Source organism: Medicago sativa, chromosome 5, assembly GCF_051527215.1.
Source record: "Medicago sativa cultivar Bolivia chromosome 5, Bolivia_mono, whole genome shotgun sequence".
NCBI classification, from domain to species: Eukaryota; Viridiplantae; Streptophyta; class Magnoliopsida; order Fabales; family Fabaceae; genus Medicago; species Medicago sativa.
Genome location: NC_140753.1, coordinates 40,963,123 through 40,988,878, shown reverse-complemented (window position 1 = coordinate 40,988,878; position 25,756 = coordinate 40,963,123). Strand labels below are relative to the sequence as shown.

The 25,756-nt window shown below is 33.2% G+C and overlaps 2 protein-coding genes and 1 pseudogene across 3 annotated transcripts; 1 reads left to right on the top strand and 2 right to left on the bottom strand.

The window, feature by feature from the left end:
* The first annotated feature begins 12,303 nt into the window (after positions 1-12,303).
* LOC146922138 (F-box/FBD/LRR-repeat protein At1g13570-like) lies at positions 12,304-13,450 on the top strand (annotated as a pseudogene).
* Positions 13,451-14,371: 921 nt separating this feature from the next.
* LOC146922137 (Peroxidase superfamily protein) lies at positions 14,372-17,129 on the bottom strand. 2 transcript variants are annotated; one of them, XM_085715228.1, is made up of 5 exons: positions 16,961-17,129; positions 16,617-16,701; positions 15,976-16,167; positions 15,718-15,883; positions 14,372-14,970 (listed from the first exon to the last, which is right to left on the bottom strand). In XM_085715228.1, exons 2-5 carry the CDS (start codon positions 16,692-16,694, stop codon positions 14,546-14,548), a joined length of 861 nt encoding a protein of 286 aa, XP_085571354.1. In that variant the 5' UTR covers positions 16,695-16,701; positions 16,961-17,129; the 3' UTR covers positions 14,372-14,545. The 2 variants fall into 2 exon arrangements, with proteins under 2 accessions (XP_085571354.1, XP_085571353.1); XM_085715227.1 differs by lacking the exon at positions 16,961-17,129 and having other exon boundaries at positions 16,617-16,899.
* A 4,328-nt stretch (positions 17,130-21,457) lies between these two features.
* LOC146922136 (trigger factor) lies at positions 21,458-22,347 on the bottom strand. Its single transcript, XM_085715226.1, is given in 2 exon segments — positions 21,458-22,034; positions 22,036-22,347. Coding segments are annotated over 2 exon segments (753 nt in total). The 5' UTR covers positions 22,311-22,347; the 3' UTR covers positions 21,458-21,556.
* Positions 22,348-25,756: the final 3,409 nt, after the last annotated feature.

Below are 25,756 nucleotides of genomic sequence, written 5' to 3'. Positions count from 1 at the left end.
TCATCTTGTTTGTCAAAACAAATGATCTATCCTTTATATGCTTCAAGTAGTTTTTGAAGAGAATAAAGAAACAACCTTCATAAGGTTCAAAGTGTTGAAGAACATTAGTATGTTTATGAACATCAGAAAGTTCAGCACAAAGTACAACCGTCAAAAAGGAATGAACCCAGAAGAAACATTCTGAAGTTCATATGTATGAACCCCTAAGAAGTTCATAAGGTTGGTCAGAAGGTTTCTCAGAAGGTTCATTAGAACAAACCCATAAATCAATGTCCACACCAAGAACATGCAAGAACATATGTGACATGAACATATCTTATGCATACAATGATTTTGACTTTGGATCAAGAAATCATTAACGGCATTTATGGTGATTAAAGGATTAATGGACTTTGATTAATTTGTTGATATTTAACTTGTGCTCTTGAGTGGTTAATTAAGACATGAACAAGTTTCAATTTATACCAAGAAACAAAGAATCAAAGGACATAAAGACTTAAGAACTCAGTCAGAGTTCAGAAAGTTAAAAAGAGTTCAGAAGGTTGGACAAAGTTCAGAAGGTTGTTCATGATGAACATCAAGAACCGAGCCCAGAAATTCATGAACCAAATGAAGAACATGCAAGGTTCACATGACTTAAATAAAAGCCCAGTAAAGTACATTGACTAAGATCAATCAAGGAATAAAGGCATTTATTTGATTAAAGTCAAAAAGGGCATCTTCAATGTTCATTCAAGACTATGAACATTTGAAGTACAAAACATTAGGAATATTCCATTAAGAATATCATCCTAGATATTTTTCATACTGTACTTCATAGATGTTTCACTATTAGGATTTGATTACTTCAAATAAGAGTCTTACAAATCATCCTAAGTGAAACAAAAGGAACATTCTGAAGTCCCCTGAGTTCAGAAAGTTCGATCCTGCTCCATGCTTTTTCTGACATGAACAGTACAGTGGTTGAAAAGTAAAAAGCAAATCCAAAAGCAAGATCAAGTCTGATTCAACAGGATTTCGACACATAAGGGAGTTGGTACTGTACAAAGCATACCAAATCCCCTAAAGCATGGGCTTGAAGTGACAGTTCCACTTTATCAATTCTGCACTAGTTCCAAGACAGATTTCAAAGAAGATCTGACCCAGGAACATTCTGAAGTACGTCCAAGAACAATCTTCATAGTACAACCCAGAAATTCATGTGATATTCATATGATGAAACCCAGAAACACATCTGGCCTTCATCCACATGAACCCAGGAACAATATCATGATGAACACAACAACATTCTGAAGTATTCTCTTCAGAACGTTTACCCAGAATTTCAAGTGAAAGTCAGTGGGGCCCAGGACACATGGCACAACACCATTGGTCACCCTCCAACGGCTACAAGAGCCCAAGCTCTATAAATAGAAGTGAAATGCTCAGCATAACTTGCACCATTGCAAAGCAACAAGAAAAACAACATGAACATTGTTGTGAAGCTTTAGCAAAAAATTGATCATCACAAAGATTCCAAGAAGTCTTTTTAAGTGTAAATCAATTCTCTTTCTCTTATCTTTGCAAAGATAAGTTATTCTTCTTCTTCTTCTGTTTGTTTCACAAACATTCAAACTCCAAACATCTTGTAAAGTCTCATCTAGCTTTAGGGGTACTAAAGTGTTAGTTTGAGCTGAAGGTGTAAAAGTCTAAGTGGGTAACTTAGCAAGAAGAAAAGAAAGTCTCATCTAGCTTTAGGGGTACTAAAGTGTTAACTAAAGTGTTAGTTTGAGCTGAAGGTGAAAAAGTCTAAGTGGGTAACTTAGCAAGAAGAAAAGAAAGTCTCATCTAGCTTTAGGGGTACTAAAGTGATAGTTTGAGCAGAAGGTGTAAAAGTCTAAGTGGGTAACTTAGCAAGAAGATGCAAGCCTGCTGAGGCTTAGAGAATACAAGGTTGTAATTGTTCATGTGAACAAAGATTGTAAGGTGCAGGATTTGAGAGGTTATCTCAAGCATCATAGTGGAAACTCTCACAAGATTGTGAGGAGTGGACTAACCCACATTGGGGGAACCACTATAAATCTCTCTGTGTGTTGATTCTCTCTTCCCTATACTCTTTATTTACAGTATACACAACGCACACAAACACATTTATTTATTTAAACTGTTTTTGCACTAACACTTCAGAACGTTCTGAAGTCATTCCCCTAACTTAACCATTCCAAGTTCACAACTTGAGAATTAATTTTAAGTTACAGGTTTAATTTTTAAAAGGGTCACAATTCAAACCCCCCCTTCCTTGTGACTATTATATCCACTTCAATTGGCATCAGAGCCTGCCTCTATGGTTTGAACACTTAACAGTGTATGAGGAAAAGATCCAGAAAGAAGTGATGTCAAAACCTGCAAATCTAAGTGCATGTCACATATGCAACAATGTGGGATACTTCAAAACTAAATGCCCTCTGAAGAAGAAGAAGAAGATGCAAAGATGGCAACCAGAGATGATTTTGAAGAAAAAGAAGAAGTCAACACATGAGTAAAGACAAACACCAAATGAGAAGAGATAAGAAATTCTAATCCTTATTTTTTATATAAAGTGTTTAATAATATCTCATATGACTCATGCTTTTTAAAGTAGGAACTTTTTAAAAATAATTTTTCTTGTATAAAGAAAGAAAATGTGAAACTACTAATCTTGAATGACAATATATTTTAAAACCATTCAAAGATTGCAGAATTCTCTTTTTAAAATATTTGAGAAACATAAGATCCTCAATGAGCAAAAATTTGTAAGATCTAGAAAAATCTGAATTTTTGAAACAAAATGTTATTTTGAAAAGGGAAGTAATATTTTGAAAAAGGACATAACCAACTTTCTAAAGTCTGTTAAACCTTTCAAAAAGGTTGGTTTAGGATTCATAACCTGTCACAAACAAAAGTGAGAAGGTAAATGAAAAATTTTCATTTTGAAAAATCTGAACCTGTATATTTTTCTTAAAAAGAAACTTGAGAAAAATCCTCATTTCAAAAATACATTCTATCCTAAATTAGAATGGGCTCAAAAGGTTGAGATTGGTAAAATATAGTTTTTCTTGTTTCAACAAATCTGATCATCTTAAATCAGAATGTGGTCATAAGAAAGAATCTCTCAAGAAGAGAAACACTAACCTCCAAGGACCCAAAGTAATATGGGTACCAAAAGCTTTACCAATTTGTGATGCAGGAATGTCTTCTAAATTTCTAGGAAGAGCTTGATTCATGGACAAATTATGTTCAAGAGATATGTGGATATCAAAATGATGAAGATTCTCAAACTTCTCAAGATGGTGCTGAGTTGTTCTAGAACAATGGAACAATTTAAAATGAGTTCAAGTCAAAAAAAAAAAACCAAAACTTCATTTACTTGCACACCTCTAAGAAGCTATCATTTGTCATCACCTAAACATGAACCACAACCTATCCTAGAATACACCAAACCTGATCATGATTCCACAAATCTTAAAGATGTCCCTAAAATCTTCCATAACATAATTAGGCACGCTTTACTCCCTAGATGTGGAACCTTTGATGCTGATACTAATTTATGTATCATCTCATGATCAAAACAAAACTCAACCTCTGCTTCATAATCCTTTAATACATGATTGATTCTTGTTTAGCTGTCAAACAAAAGTTGTTGAGTTGCCATATGGGATCCATATGACTCCCATCTTTAAGGTTGCACAAGTATCCCTAGAAGGTGAAGAAAGTAAATACACCTTCATGAGATTCACAACCAAAACCTTAGGACAACTTCACATCACCACTTCAAACATTCCAACTCCTCCAACTTCAGGAACATCTGGATCTATGAAAAGATATGCAGATCAGAAAGTTCAGAAAACTAGGAAGAAAAGAAGAGTTGAGAAGGTTAGAAACCTATCCAGCATACAGAAGGAAGAAGGAGATGGATCTCCTGAAAATATGGAAGACAATGAAGTTTTTTTCTCCTCCAGCCCTGAAGTTGTTTCAACAAGATGCTGAGCTTGCAAGAAAAGAAGTTCAGAATGTTGCTGGTGAAAATGAAGAACAGCTTCAGAAGGAAGATGAAGTTGTTGAAGAAGAAATTGTGCAAGATGAGGTTGTCACTCAAATGGAAGATGATGAGATACTTCAAGAGGCTCATATAGTTGCTGCAATCACTGAAGAAGACAGTCAGAAGATTTACTCAGCTGGTGATGCATCTCAGAAGTTGGGAATGTTGCTGAAGAAGAACATCAGAAGGTTGACACACCTCAGAACGTTGGAAACCCTTCTGACCAAGATCAGAAAGTTGAAGAAAATACTGAGCAAGCTTCTCACAAAGTTGATAAAGACACTCAGGAAAATGAAGAAATCTTGGCTTCGCAAATAATGAGTCAAGGAAATGTGCAAGTACAAAAAGATGAACACATGAAATTTTCATCTGGTTTTGATCTCAACATAGAAGATCTAAACTCATACTTCAACACTGATGTGTTTCAAGATGCTCAGGATACAATCCAGATTGTTCAAGAAACATCTGAAACTAAAGATCAGAATGTTCAAAGTGACTGCAATTCAGAATGTTCAAGAAACATCTGAAATTGAAGATCAGAATGTTCAGGTGTCTGTAGATCAGAATGTTCAGAAAAATGCTCCTGATGCTGAAGCTACTCAATCCAAAAAATTGAAAGCTTCAAAGTTCATCCCTTTGTTTTCAAGCAAGGTTGAAATCTTATACTTTGAGAAAATTGGTCAGCAAGAGCTATTACTCAAAGAACATTCAATAACTTTGGAAGGTTAGAGAATGTTGGATCAAACATCAAGGACCTTACTAGTCATAAGAATTGCACTCATATGATGCAAATAAGAGAATTATTTTTGCAAGCTCAAGATTGAAGAAGATGGTCTGATCAAAAGACTTGTCTAAACAATCTCTGCATTCACTTGCTACAATAAGTGAAAGTGTTTGAGAATGTCATTAATGTTGATCATATACCATGTTCTCAACATATTGTCTTTCAATCTCAACTACATGTTTTTGCAACATATGATTGAAGAACAAGAAGACTTCTCATATTCTATATGAATTGGCTTTCACACTCATATTCAAGCATTTTAAGATGCCTCTGAAAAAGTGAAGTGTATGAGAAGGATTGTCAAATCTTTGACATAAAGAATTTGACAACAATGAGGATCCTCCAACAATGGATCAAAACATCCCTGGAGAAACCTTCCAAAAAGTTTCTGATAATGCTAACAGAAAGCTGATGAAGTTCAGAATGTTGAAGAACTTCAAAAGGAAGCTGATGTTGCTGGGAATGAAAGTCAGCAAGTTCAAGAAATACCTCAAATATTGAGATTACAACCAATAAGGTTCAGGAAGCTGATGCAACTACTGAAACATGAATTCAGAAAAGTTGATGCAGCTACTAAAAGATGGAACTCAGAAAGTTGATGAAGTTCCTGCATAACAACTTCAGAAGGTTAATGAAATTGAAGAAGCTTCTGAAAAATACCTCAGAAAGCTAACAAAGCTGGAAGCTTTTATTGGAGAAGGATCCTTTAAATCTTCTAATGCTGAAACAATTTCAAAATCTGAAGTGATGTTACAAACATCATGAGTGAACTCCAGTTTGATGAACAAGAAATTGTTCTAGAATCTGATATGGGAAATGATCCTGTGTCATTAAAAGTTCAAGATATGCATGATGTTGCTAAAGCTTTAGCCACAAACATGCTTAGTGAAAACACTACCACAAAGGAATCTGATGAGGATGAGGTAGCTGGAAATCAAGCTGGTTTTGATCTGAATGTGGAGGAATTCAGCTCAGACTTCAATGCAAGTGTCTTTGAGGATTCTCAGATGGAAAATGATGGAAAAATTCCTTCAACTCAAGTTCAGAATGTTCAAAGAAACATTCTTCATGAACAAAGCATTCCATCAGTTGATCATATGTCTGCAGATCCAGAAACATCTGGATATGTTAAAAGACACTCAGATCAGAAAGATGGAAAGACTAAGAAGAAGAGAAAGCTACTGATGATTAAGCTACTTCAGAAGGTCATGCTTATTGATGCTTGGAGTTCTCCATCCAGATGAGAAAGTATTTCAAAGAAAGAGAAGCATGCTCTCTTTATTGAATCTCAAAGTGAGGGACATCATCCTATAAGGTATACATTTATTTGCACTATAATAAATATGATGATTGAATGCATCAATATATGTCATCTTTAATATGTGCTTATATAAAATGTTTAACCCTAAAGGCAAAAACTTTTTCACTTTTTGTTCATACCCATTGCATGATGTCTTATGCTTTAACAAGATACATTAAGGGTGCATTTAAAATGAATTAATGTTCTTATAATTTAACAAGGGGTTGCTTCTGTTATGTATAAATTCATGCATAATATTCTCTCATTGTTTGCCCCAAATCCTTTCTTAATTATCATGTTAAATGTGTTACATCATTTTGTGAATACTTATCTTTTCACACTTGAAATAAATGATTGTGATGCATTTCTATCTGAGTTATTAACATGAGTTGCAAACTAAATCATCATTGTTGTTAAATAATTGATAGGAAGATTTATGTTTGATCATAAATGTTGAATCATGATTGTTCATTGATCTGAAACATAAAAAATGTTTTAATTTGTCAAACTTCAGAATAATCTGAAACGTGAAGATATTTACTTGATTTTGATGTAGTTTATGAAAATACCATTCCTCAAACATGATTGTAAATGAATCTTATGTTTGAATTAGCATTAGAAGATTTTTTATATACTTGATCTTCATGTTGATGCTGTATATGATCTTGTTATAATCTTCAAATATTGCTCTAAGGTTTGCATATTTTGTTCTTAAACTTATATTGGCCTGGCTTTGAGCATGAAAGTTTGTTTTAAGCATTGTTGAATAATTATCTTACTTTAATTACAAAAATTGAAGACAAAGATAGAGTTGTAAACATCATTAGCATATCAATATGTGTTTGTGCATAAATTTGCTGCATATACTTGATTGTAAACATGTGTGTTTTCCCCAAATTGTGTCAAAAATTGTTGCTTGTAATTGATTAAGTTTTAAAGAAACTATCTTGCATCAAATGATACTTTGAAGCATTTCATCTTTTGAAAAAACTCAGCAATATTTTACAACATGGGAATATTGTAAAGAGAGAAAGATCTTTTCTAAACTCTGATTTCACCGCTTCCATAAATACTTCATTTTTTCTCAATTTCAAAAATTGTTAACAAAAAAAAAAATCAATTGATCTTTTCTCTTTTAAAGACTCAATTTAGATTATTTAATCATTTTCTAATTTATGAGCATGGCTTTGTCCAAATGAAAAACTTATCTGCTATGGCAATAAGTAAAAGAAAATAATTATTTTCTTAGAAAATCAAAAGAAGCGAAATGTAATAGGATATTCATCTCTAAAACTTAGGGGGAGTTTTCTATACTTGAAAATATCAATCTTTTCGAAAACATTGAAACCAAGGACAAAAACATTTTCTTAAATCTTGAGAAAAATTTCTCATATTTTGAATATGTTGAAATGGTTGCATATGTTATCATTTTTCATGTCTGGTTTACACAACTGATTGAAATAATGATTGATCATGATCCCTGCATTGTGTTTTAATTAAACCATGAGTTTGATATATGAATGCACTTGTGAATTCATGCAAAGTCTTGTGATTCTTACCTTCCAAAATTATGTCACTTTTCCTTCATATCACCCCTAGGTACTTTTTGATAGATGACAAAAGGGGGAGAGATATATATGATGGGAGAAAAACCTAGGATGGGGAGACATAAGTATTATGGGAGAGAAAAATCTAAAATGGATTTAATTAATGAAGAATGTTATGAATTAACCTTTTCCATATGTTGAGGGGGAGTTTAATTAGTTTGATAAGAATTAAACTCTTGCATGTGTTGAGGGGGAGTTTAATTACATATCCATGAACATTCTTACATTTATTATTATATCCATCACAAAACTTAATATTTATTCAAAAGGTTTGTCATCATCAAAAAGGGGGAGATTGTTGAAGCAAAAATCTTTTTGATGAATGTTTTAATGATAACAAACCTTGTGGAATAAATGATAAGTTTTATGAATGGTGATCTACTGATGTTTGCACTTGAGTTTTTGTTAAAAGAACAGGAATCACATAAGTGGATAAGCTAGAAGCCACCCATGCTGATTAGTGCATCATATATACTCAACAATGAAAGAATGAGTATATCATCAGTTGAAACAACAAGATCATATCTCCATGAAGATTCATAGCTCAAGAATCATGATGGAAGAACTTGAATCATGATGGAAGAACTTACATCACAAGTTACACAAGAATGTGCTTGAAGTTATGCGACAAAACTCACATTGAGTTTTGTGCTATATGATTTGAAGATCCTCCATGGGTAAACAAGATAAGAGGAAACATGCATACAAGCTAGGAAGATTCTCAAAACCTCCTCAAAGTATCACACTTCCAAAAGCTTCTGAAGATAAGAAGTTCAGAGTTCAGAATGTTCATTTGAACAGAGTTCAGAATGTTCATATGAATGGAGTTCATAATAATCATGAACATTAACCCTGAATATATCCAGAAATATTAAAGGATTACTTCATGGATAAACAAGAATATTTGAAGTCATCGGTTACAAGCAATGATGAACTAGATGGAAAGAAATATTCTTTTGGACTTCAAAGAAAGAATCATCTTGTTTGTCAAAACAAATGATCTATCCTTTATATGCTTCAAGTAGTTTTTGAAGAGAATAAAGAAACAACCTTCATAAGGTTCAAAGTGTTGAAGAACATTAGTATGTTTATGAACATCAGAAAGTTCAGCACAAAGTACAACCGTCAAAAAGGAATGAACCCAGAAGAAACATTCTGAAGTTCATATGTATGAACCCCTAAGAAGTTCATAAGGTTGGTCAGAAGGTTTCTCAGAAGGTTCATTAGAACAAACCCATAAATCAATGTCCACACCAAGAACATGCAAGAACATATGTGACATGAACATATCTTATGCATACAATGATTTTGACTTTGGATCAAGAAATCATTAACGGCATTTATGGTGATTAAAGGATTAATGGACTTTGATTAATTTGTTGATATTTAACTTGTGCTCTTGAGTGGTTAATTAAGACATGAACAAGTTTCAATTTATACCAAGAAACAAAGAATCAAAGGACATAAAGACTTAAGAACTCAGTCAGAGTTCAGAAAGTTAAAAAGAGTTCAGAAGGTTGGACAAAGTTCAGAAGGTTGTTCATGATGAACATCAAGAACCGAGCCCAGAAATTCATGAACCAAATGAAGAACATGCAAGGTTCACATGACTTAAATAAAAGCCCAGTAAAGTACATTGACTAAGATCAATCAAGGAATAAAGGCATTTATTTGATTAAAGTCAAAAAGGGCATCTTCAATGTTCATTCAAGACTATGAACATTTGAAGTACAAAACATTAGGAATATTCCATTAAGAATATCATCCTAGATATTTTTCATACTGTACTTCATAGATGTTTCACTATTAGGATTTGATTACTTCAAATAAGAGTCTTACAAATCATCCTAAGTGAAACAAAAGGAACATTCTGAAGTCCCCTGAGTTCAGAAAGTTCGATCCTGCTCCATGCTTTTTCTGACATGAACAGTACAGTGGTTGAAAAGTAAAAAGCAAATCCAAAAGCAAGATCAAGTCTGATTCAACAGGATTTCGACACATAAGGGAGTTGGTACTGTACAAAGCATACCAAATCCCCTAAAGCATGGGCTTGAAGTGACAGTTCCACTTTATCAATTCTGCACTAGTTCCAAGACAGATTTCAAAGAAGATCTGACCCAGGAACATTCTGAAATACGTCCAAGAACAATCTTCATAGTACAACCCAGAAATTCATGTGATATTCATATGATGAAACCCAGAAACACATCTGGCCTTCATCCACATGAACCCAGGAACAATATCATGATGAACACAACAACATTCTGAAGTATTCTCTTCAGAACGTTTACCCAGAATTTCAAGTGAAAGTCAGTGGGGCCCAGGACACATGGCACAACACCATTGGTCACCCTCCAACGGCTACAAGAGCCCAAGCTCTATAAATAGAAGTGAAATGCTCAGCATAACTTGCACCATTGCAAAGCAACAAGAAAAACAACATGAACATTGTTGTGAAGCTTTAGCAAAAAATTGATCATCACAAAGATTCCAAGAAGTCTTTTTAAGTGTAAATCAATTCTCTTTCTCTTATCTTTGCAAAGATAAGTTATTCTTCTTCTTCTTCTGTTTGTTTCACAAACATTCAAACTCCAAACATCTTGTAAAGTCTCATCTAGCTTTAGGGGTACTAAAGTGTTAGTTTGAGCTGAAGGTGTAAAAGTCTAAGTGGGTAACTTAGCAAGAAGAAAAGAAAGTCTCATCTAGCTTTAGGGGTACTAAAGTGTTAACTAAAGTGTTAGTTTGAGCTGAAGGTGAAAAAGTCTAAGTGGGTAACTTAGCAAGAAGAAAAGAAAGTCTCATCTAGCTTTAGGGGTACTAAAGTGATAGTTTGAGCAGAAGGTGTAAAAGTCTAAGTGGGTAACTTAGCAAGAAGATGCAAGCCTGCTGAGGCTTAGAGAATACAAGGTTGTAATTGTTCATGTGAACAAAGATTGTAAGGTGCAGGATTTGAGAGGTTATCTCAAGCATCATAGTGGAAACTCTCACAAGATTGTGAGGAGTGGACTAACCCACATTGGGGGAACCACTATAAATCTCTCTGTGTGTTGATTCTCTCTTCCCTATACTCTTTATTTACAGTATACACAACGCACACAAACACATTTATTTATTTAAACTGTTTTTGCACTAACACTTCAGAACGTTCTGAAGTCATTCCCCTAACTTAACCATTCCAAGTTCACAACTTGAGAATTAATTTTAAGTTACAGGTTTAATTTTTAAAAGGGTCACAATTCAAACCCCCCCTTCCTTGTGACTATTATATCCACTTCAATGAGCTACATCTCTATTTAAAGAGGTTCTGTATTTTTAAATTTGTTAGGCGAAGCAAGGCTTGCCTAACGAATTGGGCTTTCTTCCTTGGAGGAAAAAATCAGTTGTCTTTAGATATTTTCTTGAACTGCCATAGTTCGCTAGGTAAGCCAAAACTCGACTAGCGAACCACCTTTAGCATTTCCTTCTAGAACTCTCTGTTTTGGCTTGCTTAACTCGTCTAGCGAATCGTGATTGTCACCATATATCTCTGTGATCCTATAACTTGGCTTTTGGTGTGTGTTCTTGCCTCACTTTGTTCCGTATTGATGTAGTCATGTCCAAAACCAAAAAAAAAGGTGCGGAAAACAGACGTAAAAGTTTAAGATGATATAGTCTTGGTAGTGAATGATCGGGGGTAGCGTGTACTCAAGATTAGTTTAAATGTATATCTTTATAGATATAAACACATTTTATATATACATATTTTTTTGCTATTTTTTATTCACAATTTCATTAACATGTGGTTTTAAACCCTATTATAAAATATAAAACAACTTAAAATAAAATTAAAATATTGGAAAAATTACTAAAGACAATAAATCATGGTTTAAAAGTTAATTTTATACTCTAAATGATAAAATTAATAGCAAAATATTTAAATTTAATTATCATTGATATTTAAATTATCAAGAAATGAATTAATTTTTCTTAAATGGTGGTTCAAAATTAATATATATCATAAAAATATTTGTTTATGTCAAAATAGATTAAAGTGTAGTGCATATTTAACTATTAAGGAAGAGGGTTGTAGTTCACGCATCTTATTAGGATGAGACGTATAAATTTTACTTTTTAAGGGGAGAAATATATTTTAATATAAAAAAGAGGAGAGTGTAATTCAAGCATTTTGAAGGAAGAGGAGTGTAGTTTACTTTAAAATTTATCCTTCAAATAACACATGTTTCGTTCAAATAACACCCATCTTGTATTTCCTTCCTCGCTCCACACACTTTTGCCGCTACGCTACTCAGTGGTCCTGCTACCCACATTGTAAACTTACTGAAATGTGTCACAGGCTTACCAGGCTGACTCTTTCCTATTCAAGCATCAAATTCTGAATCTTTTCATGTTAATGTTGATTTTTTTTTTTAATTTCTAAAACTTAATTCATGCTTCAAATTTGAAATTCAACTGCTGATGATCCCATCCCATGGTTGAATATGGGTGCATAAACTTAAACTTGCTATACTCGATAATGTTATTCACAATATTTGTTTTTGTTTAAACTTCCAGTTTGTCAAATGATGACTCGGTCCAAGGAGAAGGCTGATTGTGGTGATCACATTGATCAAATAAGTGACTTACCTGGTAATGTCATTGATGACATCTTAAAATACTTAAGTTTTCAAGATCTAGTTAGGACTAGTATTCTGTCTAGAAAATGGAGGTATATGTGGACTTCAGTCCCGCAACTTGAGTTTAAAGAAATTTTTTATATGTGCGAAGATAACGATCATGAAGGCCCTGAAATTTCAAGAATTATCATGGCAGTTATTATGCTTCACAGTGGGCCAATATATAAGTTTACTCTTAGAATGCCTTCGGAATTCACGTGCATAATTAATTGCCTTGAAATGTTGATTATGTTTTTGTCATGGCGTGGCATTAAAGATCTTACACTCCTGAACTTTGGTTTCAGAAGATCATCCTATCAAATGCCATATTATGTCTTCTCTCTTAAGGAATTAACCAACTTTGAAATTTACGGATTTGAATTGTCAGTTCCGTCTAATTTCTGTGGCCTTAAAAGATTGACCTTCAGTTAGTAGAAATTACATTTGAGTCTGGTGGACTTGAGAGTCTTATTTCTGGTTGTCCATTGCTTGAAAAGCTCACCATTTTATTCTGTTATGGTTTTGAATGTATTGATGTCAATGCTTCTACTGTCAAATTACTGTGCATAGGTTTTGAAAATAATATCAAGTCAATTAGTCTGAAGAATGCAAAGAATTTGATTGATCTTACACTTGAGGATCATCGTCTTGAAGAAGATGAGAGTGTCAAGGTATCTGGTTTGATCAAAAGTTTGCCAAAAATTAAGAAGCTTGTTATTACGAGAATATGTGACTATAAGGTTAGAAAACAACATCACTAAAGCTAGTCTATTTATTATTGTGGCCATTATGTTAGTTTGGTAGATTTCATCTGAAACAGAAAACACAATAATTTGTTGGCATATGCACTTGTTCTTTCACAAAACTTTCCACGGAGTGATTTTTCCACAAGTGGGAGTGATTTTTTGGCTATGTTTTGCAAAATGAAACCGAGACTAAATGTTTAATAGTAACATTATACCTGATCATTTTTATGTTATGATCTTAATTTGACTATTGTTTCCACCACTTCTGTCTAGACTGACCTCGTAGGTTGTTTTATTTTTTGGACAACAGGTCGATTTTTTTACTATTTCTTTCCACCACTTCTTTTATTTCATCTTTGAAAGAGAAGGAGAAGCAATGTTGCATTTTGATCGATGGTCCAATACAATATTTAAGTTGAAAGTTTGTAAATGTACAAATATATCTCAATCTCATAGTTCTATTGTTGGTATGTATAGATATTGTTTGCTGCAGGTGCCATTCAAAAGACGCTGCTAGAACCATTCTTCTCCTCAGAGTATCTGAAATTTGATGGCATGGATTCATGCCATGACTCAAAGACCAAATTACAATCTCTCAAAGCCATGTTTATCATTTTGGAATCAGTACTTCCATGATAATCATGGAAGTACTTCCATGAACATTTTGGAAATCAGTACTTCCATGGAAGACCAAATTAAACCGGCCATGATTGATTCTTCTTATTCATGCTACTTACTACAAATGAGAATTCATGTTCAACTATAAAGATTATGATAAGGAAAAAAAGACTGAAAAATAAGTTGAGAATTAAAAAGTAAGATGTTTTTTTAATTGATTGTTTGATTACTTACACTGAGAGAGGAATTGCTGAAAAGTTTGATACAGATTCAATTTTTGATGAAATTTATGATGTGAATGAAGTGCATGACTTAGATAAACAATATGATGCATTTAACATTTTAGGCAATTTAACTTTTTTTTTTGTTGGTTATATTTAACAATTACAATTTATGTTTACATTTAATGCTTCATAAAAATCTAGATCCTTTACCTACCTTATTTAAAGAGTAATCTGTGGCTTCAGATTGAAGATCCATCATTCATAGCATACCATAGTGTTAATATGTTTGGATCAAGATCATGAGCTAGTTTATGTATTAGATCTGAATTTTTAAAATGTTTGATCTGCAAGGAAATCTAACATTGACTATCTCAAATTCAACATTTTTCTTTGTATGAAAAGGAAATTAGTCGATTTTACTTCATTTGATCATTATATAATTGCTTGCTTAGATGTTACATATCACTGTATCAACTAGCTATGGCTGAAACACATAAAATTAATGGTTCTATGTGTGTGGAAACAAACATAAAATACATAATCCAAAAATGAAAGTTTTATGTGTTAACAAATCTGCAGTTCTTCCTAACTTCTCCAGTGATGAAGCTTTCTGAATTTGTGATATTCCCCATTTTGACCATTGAATCAGAGAATTGCTGGAAGAAAGCAAGGGTGTCTGCTGCATACTTCTTGACAAGCTCTCTTGTTTGGATTCCGAACACACTCGAGTACATTTCTTGATCTGAGTTAAGAACTCCCTCGCCTTTTAATAGTAACTGGTAGAAAGAATTGTCGAAGAGATTAGGCGTCACATAGTCCATTGCTGTTATGTTATTGTCTCCTCCCCCAATTGGTGGACAAATAGATTTCAGGTTGTTGAACTGATTATCTGAGATTGGATTTTTCACTGAAGTTGATTCATAGTCTCCGTATATCCTTGATCGAAAATTTTGACACCTTGCCATACCAATGGTGTGGGATCCTGCATGTGTTGTGATCAGAAAATTTATATCGCACACAATAAGGTTTATTACAAATTACTTCTACAACTACCTAGGAATCTTATGAGGAAACCAGTTATTGACTTTTATTGCAAGGCAATGTGAAGAAATGGTCAAAATATTCATATTTTGATTATTTATGCAATGCAATTTGGTTTGTTATTTTGTGCATTTCATTTGAGCCGAGATGAGGATTATTTTGGTAAAACTGAGAGTTGTACTAATTGTACAAAACAATCTGTGTAAGGTCTATTCACTCTAGTTAATATGCTAGCTAGAATGATCATAAATCAAAGAAGGCGGGTTTTACGATGAATCACACTTCAAAATTACACAAAACACACCAATGGTGAATAATGCCGCCCCTTGAAAATAGAAACTCAGTGATCCTTGTTCTCATTCATATGTGAGACGGTGACCTGATGGATGTTTGTTCTACAAAAACAAAAACAAAAACAAAGGAAAACGAATATGAGTTGAGATTTGACGACTCATTCATTTTTCCATTTTTTTTTCTCAAACTAATACCAATCAGGTTACTGTCTCACTCATTAAGACAGAGGACTATGAGCTTCTTCGGCAAGTACTGTGAGTCCATGTTGTAGTTTCGGGTGATTTTCAAGTATTGGTCTGCTGTAAAAAACCTATCTAAACAGTCCACAATATAATTTTCCTATGATAAGATACACTTCTCCTATCTAAGTTGTAAATCAATAATAAGAACATACCGACAAGGGCAACCATATCCGTGACTGATAGGCCTTGATAAAGAAATTTGGGAATGATAGAAACGAGGCTTTCATCAGGTGTTGGAAGATTGGTGGTAGCAAGTTCAAAACTTGCAGTCACAGAATCTTTCCTTCCCACAGGAACATCCCAATATGGTCCACCAACCTACAAAAAATCAAAGGACAAAGAGATATAATAAATCCAATAACTTATATAAGACAAGGATTGAATTTTGTTGTACATATTGTTTGTTTTACCAGAATCACAGCATCTCTAGCCGCAATTGTGAGAATATCAGCACAAGAAACAACTCCAGGGCACTCTGATTCAACAAAGTTCTTGATTTGATCGATAATTTCAAAGCCTTTTAAAGAGTGGATGTTGGTAGCTGCTTTCTTTTCACCTTTAAGTGTGTATGTATCATCGAGCAAGACCGATCCATCGCAACCCTGAACACATAACATCAAGTTTCTTTAGTACGAATTTTCTTTATCTCCTCAATAGGTTCATCTAATACTTTGAATGGAACATGTAATGTAGCTTTACTATATTTGGAGTAAAACTTAGGTTGATATTGCAAAGTATATACACAGACATAACCTGTTTCATTCAACATTTTGATTACTAAATTAGTCCTTCAAAAATTAAATCACAACCATATTAGCTTCTGAAATTTTTATTTTATCTCCAAATTTATCTCTCAATTAAAGGTATTTTTATCACCACATTGGTTCTTAGATATACATTTTGTAAAAACCGAAGATGATGACCGACATTTTAGTAGAATCGGTACGGTAAATGGAAATATGTCTAACTTTGAAATAGGATTTACTCTTTTTTCTTTCTAACATGAAAACAGAAGCAATAATTACAAGGAAAAAAGGCAAGTTTTTGAGACCTGAATAAAGCAGTCATGGAAGTGAAGCCGAACAACCGAGGCTGCGTTACGAGGTTCAGAAAGCACCGAACATTCCATTTGCTTCCTAACAATGTCAAACACAGTAGGACAAGTTGATGCATAGTGATCAAGTGTTAGTTGAGGCTCACTTGCATACAATCTATTGTCACCAAGAAAGCCAAACAAAAGAACAATATGTAAAAAAACAAATTTTGACAGAAATGGAGTATCCATTGTTAGTGTATTATTAGAGCTTAGCTTAGCTTGAGAAGAATATTGAGTTGGGGAAAAATAGATAGGAATAAGAGAATATATAATAAGTGATGTGAAGTGTAGTGTTGCACCTTGACCTTTTCCATGCATATGCTAATTCAATGTTTCTTAAAGATGTTCTTTAGAGTCAAGAGAAGATGCAACTAATATTGCCTAGTTGGTGAGTGTTCTTAAACTAAAAGTAACATTCTCCACACACACATAGAAATATAGAGGTATAGCTAGAAAAAAAAAGTGATTAAAAGTTGTGTGCCCAACATGTACAATTTAACTAATTAATAATTTATTTATTTATTTGAAGGCCAGTCACCAAATCCAATCCAAATTAACAGCTAATAATTGCACTTTATGTATTCAGTTTTTTACTATGAATGAAATTTATCAATGAACACTCATCATGGTATGAAATGTTGGACAAATACTACCTCCGTCCCTAAATATAGGAGTCTTTTACAAAAATTACGGAGATTAAAAAAGTTGGTTGTAATATTAAATTTGTATATAATTATTATTTCTTTTACAATTTTATCCTTAAGAGAGAGTTAATTTATGTTTTCAACATAGTATTTATTGTTGATTGAAGAAAAAGATGCAAAATAAATAATGGTATATTGATAAAGAAATAATTAATGTACTTGGGAATACCACCTAGCATTATAAAAAGGGACAAATTTTTTTCTCAAAAGAGTCTTATAATCAGGGACGGAGGTAGTATTATTTTCATATTTTTTTGTTATCTTTCTGTCGTTCTTGAGACAGGTTTCGATAGTCTAACGTTATATAGGTTAGGTTTTAGGTTACCACCTAGCATTACATCAGCTTAATTTAATTTAATTTATGAGACAGAAATCAATTTAATTTTGGTTACCAAAAAGTCATATTTAACAGTATGATACATTTCCACACGTCAAAATTTAAATAGCAATTTTATATGATGTCGTTTTGCATTGCATGTTGGCCTTCTTGTTTTTCCTCCAAGAATAAGATTGCATATGGACTTACCAAATTCTTGCAGGTTTTAAATAAGGAAGCAAAATCTAATATGAATTCAGTCATGGTTTTGAAGTGCACGATTAAGAGTATTATCTTTCTTTATATATCCGTGCAAGAATACATAGCATATATCTACAAATTTCTCATCCATATTGACTTTCTCTCATTTGACCCTTTTCCCCCTCTAGATTGTGTTATGTTGAAGACAGATTAAAACTAGAAACTTTGTGACAAGAATTAAATTTTGGCTTCAAATTGACCCGTCATGTTTTTTTTTTTAATAATAAAAAGTTTTTAATAAGTTGGACTCCGAGACTCAGCAGATTCAAAGAACATTATAGATCGTCCACCAAAATATATTGTAAGTTTCTTACTATAGATCATCACTTTCTTTTTTTGTGGCCGGGGTTTGAACCTCGGACCTTACATACATTATGCATTGTCCATACCAACTGAGCTCAGCTCAAGAGGACAATAATAATTTAAATATATTGACAAAATTACACAATTCGTCACTTAACTTAATTTTATGTAACACTTTTGTCATTTATGTTATTTTTTCCTTTTTCTAATTTAATTCTTTATTTTATAACACTTTCGTCAATTTATCTTTTTTATTTATTTATTTATTTATTTTTATAATATGTCAATACTATATCATTTTTTCTGGATTTTTTTTAATGAAATCTGAGTATTTATATTTGTATTATGAAGATTTTATTTAGAGGAATAAATTTATAGCATTTCATTAGCAATTAAATCGTTGATACATGTCGGTACATCAATGTAAATGGAAGCTAGAATGCGAGTTTGTTTATGAGATTGATAAATTTTTATAAGTTTTTTTTCTTAAGAATTTTTTATTTGTTTTGATAAAAAAAAAAAAGGATAACAATGTTGACATTTTATATCATAAAAAACTAAGTAAGAAAAAAAAAAGATAAATGACAAAAGCGTTATATAAAATTTAGTTAAGGAATGAATTGTATAATTTTGCAAAATACTACCTTCGTCCCTAATTATAGGGTCCTTTTGAAAAAAAATACGGGAATTAAGAAAGTTGATTGTTAATTTAATTTTCTTGACAATTGTTATTGTTTTACATGTTTACCCTTTATGAAAGAGAATTAATTGATGTTTTCATAGAGTATTTATTATATATGGCAGAAAAATATGCAACATTAATAGGGATATAGTTGTAAAGAAATAATTAATGTACATTAAAATTTGAAAGGGGTCTTATATGAGACAAAGAAAAAACACAAAAGGGTCTTGTAATTAGGACGGAGGTAGTATATTTTACTAAGCCCCGACTATAAGAGATTTAATGCATTTCTTCTTTTTGATGAATTCCCCCCAGCTATTTCCTAAGAGATCAGTTTAGTAGTTTTACTATTATTTATTAAATGCAGAAGAAGAAGGATATTGTTCACAAACAAAACCAAAACGAGGACGCCTTCAATTCTGTACGTGCATTTTTTTTCTTTCTCTATTCCAAGTCTCAACTAACTTACCAAATTTTTGACATAATAGTATGTTTATCCTCCCTTTTGAGAATTAATTTTAATTTCTGGTTTGGGTTAAAGATTAGTCAAGGCTAGCAAATGAATTAAGCTCAAGATCTGAGTTGGGAGTGCCCCAATGCAGATCCAATAAAGTTTCACTATTGATACACAGACAACCGTAATTGACTAAGTATGTGTTCAGAAAACTCCAATTCCACCGCGAGAATGATAAATTCAACATCAAACCAAACATATGCTAAATAAACGTAATAAACTTCTGTACTGAATTTTGAACAAAACATATTAGTAATTGGTTGTAGAGCTTACACAAGGTGGGTTCCTTATCTCAATGACAAACACCACCAATGTCGAGACAGCAAGAAAAATATGTTTCACACAGCTCTTATTGTCTACTAATAATGTTCCTCCATACCTGCTGCTATCATTCAAATTTAAACACTTCGTTTAATTGACTTCTACCATCTGCAACTTGTATAAACATTTTGAGTAGCATCAAAAGAAAAATGCAGTATGGTCCAGATGAATTTTGTTCTATGATGTATCAAAACTTATTGGACTCTGCTATATACATGTCCTGAAAAGAATTACATCAATCATATATACCGATTATGGTCAGGATATCACATTGCCTTAACAACAGCTGCTCTATTGCATCACAGTTACATTTGGACCAATGTGGCCCACAAACAATCATTATTGTAGGGAAGGGATCCTCTTATTACAGTAGCATAATATTCGGATTCAAAAGAGCATAAAGATCAACAGTACTTTTATCAGTTACCTATAAATTTTGCAAGCAAGATACCTCACAATATAAATACTGCAGGACATGAATTGCAAAGCAAATTTGATATCCACATAATTCCAACATTTCAGGATATTGCATAGCCATAGAAGCTCTTCCCACATTTCAGAATAGTGCATATTTTGTTGGATATTTATAAAACCAACAACTATAGACCAAAGACTTAAAAAATCATCATACTCATACCCACCACAATTCCAAATACAAACATCCCAGATAACATGAAAATCTATTCTATCAAAGCATCCTAAATTACATTTAGAAGAGATACATTAAAAAAAAAAAAAAACGTAATCACTACATACAAGTGAAGAATAAGATTTTCCAGAGAATTCTGGACATAGAAATCACATTTGTAATTGTTAGTAGAGCTTACACTATGACTATTGAGTTCTTTTATCAATGATAAACAACACTAGAGGCAGCAAGAAAAAAAATATGTCTAGCCATCATCATTCAAACCCATTGTTTAATTGACCACTGGCATCTACAGCTTTTTTTGGTGGTGTCCGGGATTCGAACCCAGACCTTGCGCATATATTATGCATTATCCCTACCAACTGAGCTAAGCTCACGGGAATACTGCATCTACAACTTTAAAAACATGTAACATCATCTGATCCAATAAGATCTATGATGATCCAAATATATTCCGACTAAGTTATAGATGTCCTTGAAAGAGTTTAGGGTTAATTTGATCATAACTACTTGTTATAATTAGGGTATTACATTGCCTTAACAATTGCATTGTGGTTGCAGGTTGCATGCCACAGTTACATTGGTATCCATGTGACCCACAAGCACGACTTGATGCAGTGTATTGACATCAATCACAATAGCAGTAACAAAAACAGTAGTTTCAAGATGACAACACAAAACTGAACAAGCATTCAATTCAAAAGCGCATAGAGATCAAATGTACTTTTATTAGCTACCAATAAACATTGCAACCAATTAACCTCACATTACAAATATAGAACACAGATGAATCATTTGGTGAAAGATTTCAATAACAATGGAGTTCGACCATAAGTCATAACCTTAGATAGTTTAATACCGTAAATCAAAATGCAATTTTGATATCCAAAACCAATTGTCGTTGTTATAGTTAACAAATCAAAGAACAAAGCTATTAGACATTGAAACCGACATTCAGATAGCTATAGAAGCTCTTCTCAATATTTTGCAAATTTCCATGGCAATTTGTAGAATAAAATTGACAAAGTATAAAAGCAACACAACAATAAAGCAAAGACTAGATAACTATTCATAACCATCATAATTCCACAACATTCAAATCATCGAGAACTACATGTTAAACAGACACATTGTAATAAACGCAATCAAATATACAAGTGAGATTGAAAAACATGATCCTTACTCCTCCCAAATTTGAAAACCTCATCATCACTAAACCCAAACTCAAACTCACCGAAACCTCGAAGCAAATCCTTCAACAACAAAACAACATCTGAATCAAATTGAGGCCAAGAAACACACAAGCTAGCCCTAATTTTCAAAATCTGACACCGTCCAAGAACGGCGGCACCGAGTCCATCGACAACGCTTCCAGACGGGTAATACTCCAATCCACTCAACAATTTCTCCTCATCCGCTTTCTTCCTTTCAACAAAACTCTCCAGCTTGAATGCAACCGCCTCGTCGGAAGACAGCAGGCCACGGTGATTCATCGGCTGGATAGAATCAAGTATGATAACCGAATCAGGGCGGATCTGATTGTTGAGGAGAATTTCGGCGACGGCGTAAGTGCGATTATCAGGGATAGGGTTTTGAACAGCGGCGAGGAGGATGGTGGAAGAGAGAGTGGATGTTGATGGTGTTGTTAGGATGGGAGAGAGGGAGTTCAGGGAGGATGAGAGAGGAGGTTAGGGTATGTGGGGTGAGGAGGTTGTGGAAAAGGGAGAGAGAGGGAGAAGAGATAGCGATGATGAGGAGTGTTGGTTTGAGAGGCTGTTGTTGTGTGTGAGGGAAAAGGAGAAAAGGTGAAGGGAGTGATGGAGAAGATGGTGTGAAATTGTTTAGGTCTTCTTCTAGTAATCTTGATGGTGGTGCTGCTTCTGTTATCACATCTTCCATTTTTGAAGGAATTGCTCTGCTAAGTGGGTGTGAGCACAACAAACAAACAAACAATGTGTATCTTTGTAGCCGCTCTGTAGACCTAAGGTGGAGTGGAGGACAAGATGAAAAATAAACAAAACGACAAATGCTATCTTGTTAAGAAATTTAAAATAAAAAAATTATCTCGAAAGTTGCGCGTTCAATTTTTTAAAGTCAATTTTGTCGATTTCTTTAAAAATCTTTTAATTTTGGATTCCTAAACCTCTTTTGTTTGTTTTAGGAATTGGATTCATTAACTTGTACTCTTAAGGCATAAAATAGTAAGACCCAATTGGCATCAGGTAACTCAGTTAACCACATACAATGACTTTTCAACTGAGTTACCTTACGCCAATTGGATTCCTTAACTTGTACTCTTAAGAGATAAGATAGTAAGACCCAATTGGCATAAGGTAACTCAGTTGAAAAGTCATTGTATGTGGTTAAAATTTTAGTAAACGACCATCAACTTTTAAATTACAACTTTTTTTTTGTTACCATAATTTCTTTAGAGAAAAAAAGCGTATAACATATCGTAATATATCAAATTGATAATACATGATGAAACAATACTAAAGACATACAAACTAACTCGAGATGCAACTATATTAATTATTTCTTTATCGACATACTTCTATTTATTTTACATATTTTTCTTCAATCAACAATAAATATTATTATGTTAAAAAACATAAACTCTCTCTTAAAAGATAAAATTGTAAGAATAATAATAATTACAAATAAATTTAATATTACTACCAACCTTTTTATTTCTCATGATTCAACCAAAAAGATCTTGTATTTAAGAACGAATGAAGCAAGTCTTTTCATTAAAGATAATCATATTCAAAACTAATCGAACTTTAAAATATGGATACATATCTTAGTCAAACTATATTCTATTTTTTAATACTTAAATGTATTCTACCTAATCACATTGTTAATGATGTGTATTACATATTTACCTATTAAACAGATTACTTTTTATTTTATAGGTCAAGCCTAATGAAAATTTAGAAGTAAAGAAAAAACAAATTCAAGAGTTGAGATATGAGAAATATTTTGAATAAAAAAAGAGTTACAAAATTAAAAGTTCACGGTTCAAATATTAGTAAAGGAGAAAATATTTAGGCTTAATTAATGATTTGGTCACTTAAGTTATTTGTTGGTTACATTTTGGTCTCATAAGTTATTAACGTTACAATTTGGTCCCTTAAGTTATTTGTTGGTTACATTTTGGTCTCATAAGTTATTAACGTTACAATTTGGTCCCTTAACTTACTTTTTGGTTTCGTTTTGGTCCCTTAACTTATTTTTTGGTTTCGTTTTGATCCCTTAACTCTAATAACATAAAGGACCAGAGTGGTTGACGGAGGAAGAGTTAAGGTACCAAAACGAAACCAAGAAATAAGTTAAGGGACCAAATTGTAACGTTAATAACTTATGGGACCAAAATGTAACCAACAAATAACTTAAGGGACCAAATTGTAACGTTAATAACTTATGGGACCAAAATGTAACCAACAAATAACTTAAGGGACCAAATCATTAATTAAGCCAAATATTTATATAACAATTAACGGACTAATATTTGTAATAAAAAAACCATACAACAATTATAAATGTTTACTTAAATAGGTAACATACTTACATTTGTCATAAAAAAAACCATAAAAATTTATACATGTTTACTTAAATAGGCATGTTTGGAAATCTTAAAAGGCTTTCTTCGGGCCCCTGAGCTTTATGCTCTAAAAGAGAGTTGCTTTTCTGACAGAGAATACTTCATATTGACACATGAAAATGACCAAAATACCCCCAGCGGTTGTTAACTTCCGCTGGGAAACACGCCGGCTGTTAACAGCCGCTGGTACCCAGCGGTTGTTAACTACCGCTCACACCAGTTACAGAACCAGTGCAGTCTGTAACTAGTTTTGCCCAGGAAATGTGTCCTGTTTGACCTGTAATTTCAAACGGCAATTCCGAAGGAAATCAAACCAAAACAACAACATCCAGCCATCACAAACATCAACATTTCATAGTTTATCAATTATTCGGTTACATTACACCAAACCGATAATGCGTTAACGTTTAACAATTGTTTGAAATTCATCAAATTTTCCACATTATGCGACACAATACACGTAAGGTACATTCTATGCCGAGGTTTTGCTTTATGTTGTTTAGAGTAGAATTGTGTTAGAAAATGTTAGGAATTGTTTAGAAATTATTTTATGTTATTTGAAATATTGCGATAGAGTGAATTCGAATAAATATTGCGATAGCGTGAATTCGAATAAATATTGCGATAGCGTGAATTCGAATAAATATTGTGATAGAGGTTTCGTTACATTACATAAACGACATGTATGTCAACAATTACATTACATTCCGGAATGTACCTTCCAACTGCAACAATTATCTTACCACTGAATGGGGCAAATTCAAACTTGCTAAGCCGCAGGACTCCAACATTCGATGAGCATCTTGAACGATGGTATTCAAGTGCCAACGAAATGAGGTCCATTCCTTGACACTTGAATACCATCGTTCAAGATGCTCATCGAATGTTGGAGTCTTGCCGATTAACAATTTTGAATTGCCCCATCCAGTGTAAGACAATTGTTGCAGTTGGAATGTGCATTCCAACTACAACAATTGTCTTACCTCTGAAATGGGGTAAATTCAAACTTGCCAAACGGCGAGGACTCAACCATTTCGCTCCGCATTCATGCTTTCCTTTGAAAAGAATAAATTTTTGTCAGGCTTGATTTAGATGATGGTATTCAAGTGCCAACGAAATGAGGTCCATTCCTTGACACTTAATACCATCATCTAAGCAAGCCTAACAAAAATTTAATCTTTTCAAAGGAAAAACATAAATGCGGAGCGAAATGCTTGAGTCCTCGCCGTTTGGCAAGTTTGAATTACCCCATTTCAGAGGTAAGACAATTGTTGTAGTTGGAATGCACCTTACCCTAACTAAAGACGATCTTCTGGCGGAATCAAGTTGTTGATGATATCTTCAATTGATCTCAGCAACGTCACCCGCATATCGATCCACTGGAACTTGGTGTGCTCCCAAAACATACTCGTCACGTTTTCGTCGTTCTTTAACTCCACCCAAGTGAATGATACGCTCCCCTCGTCGAGCTTTGGACGTTTATACCGAACATTTTGCACCCTCCTTGCGTCTCTTGGGTTGACTCCTTGGTTGAATTCATTCAGTTGATCCTTGAGATCTCTTAATGTTACATCAAGGCACCGAACCTTCAACCTCTGAGGTTCTCCGCCGTTGAATGTTGCATGAACGTCGATCCACCCGGCCATTGTTTTAAATCTACACACATAGAAATTAAAAATAATCAATGAAAAACTCATTCAAACACTTGTAGTGAAAATTTGACATAAACCCTAAAAATCCT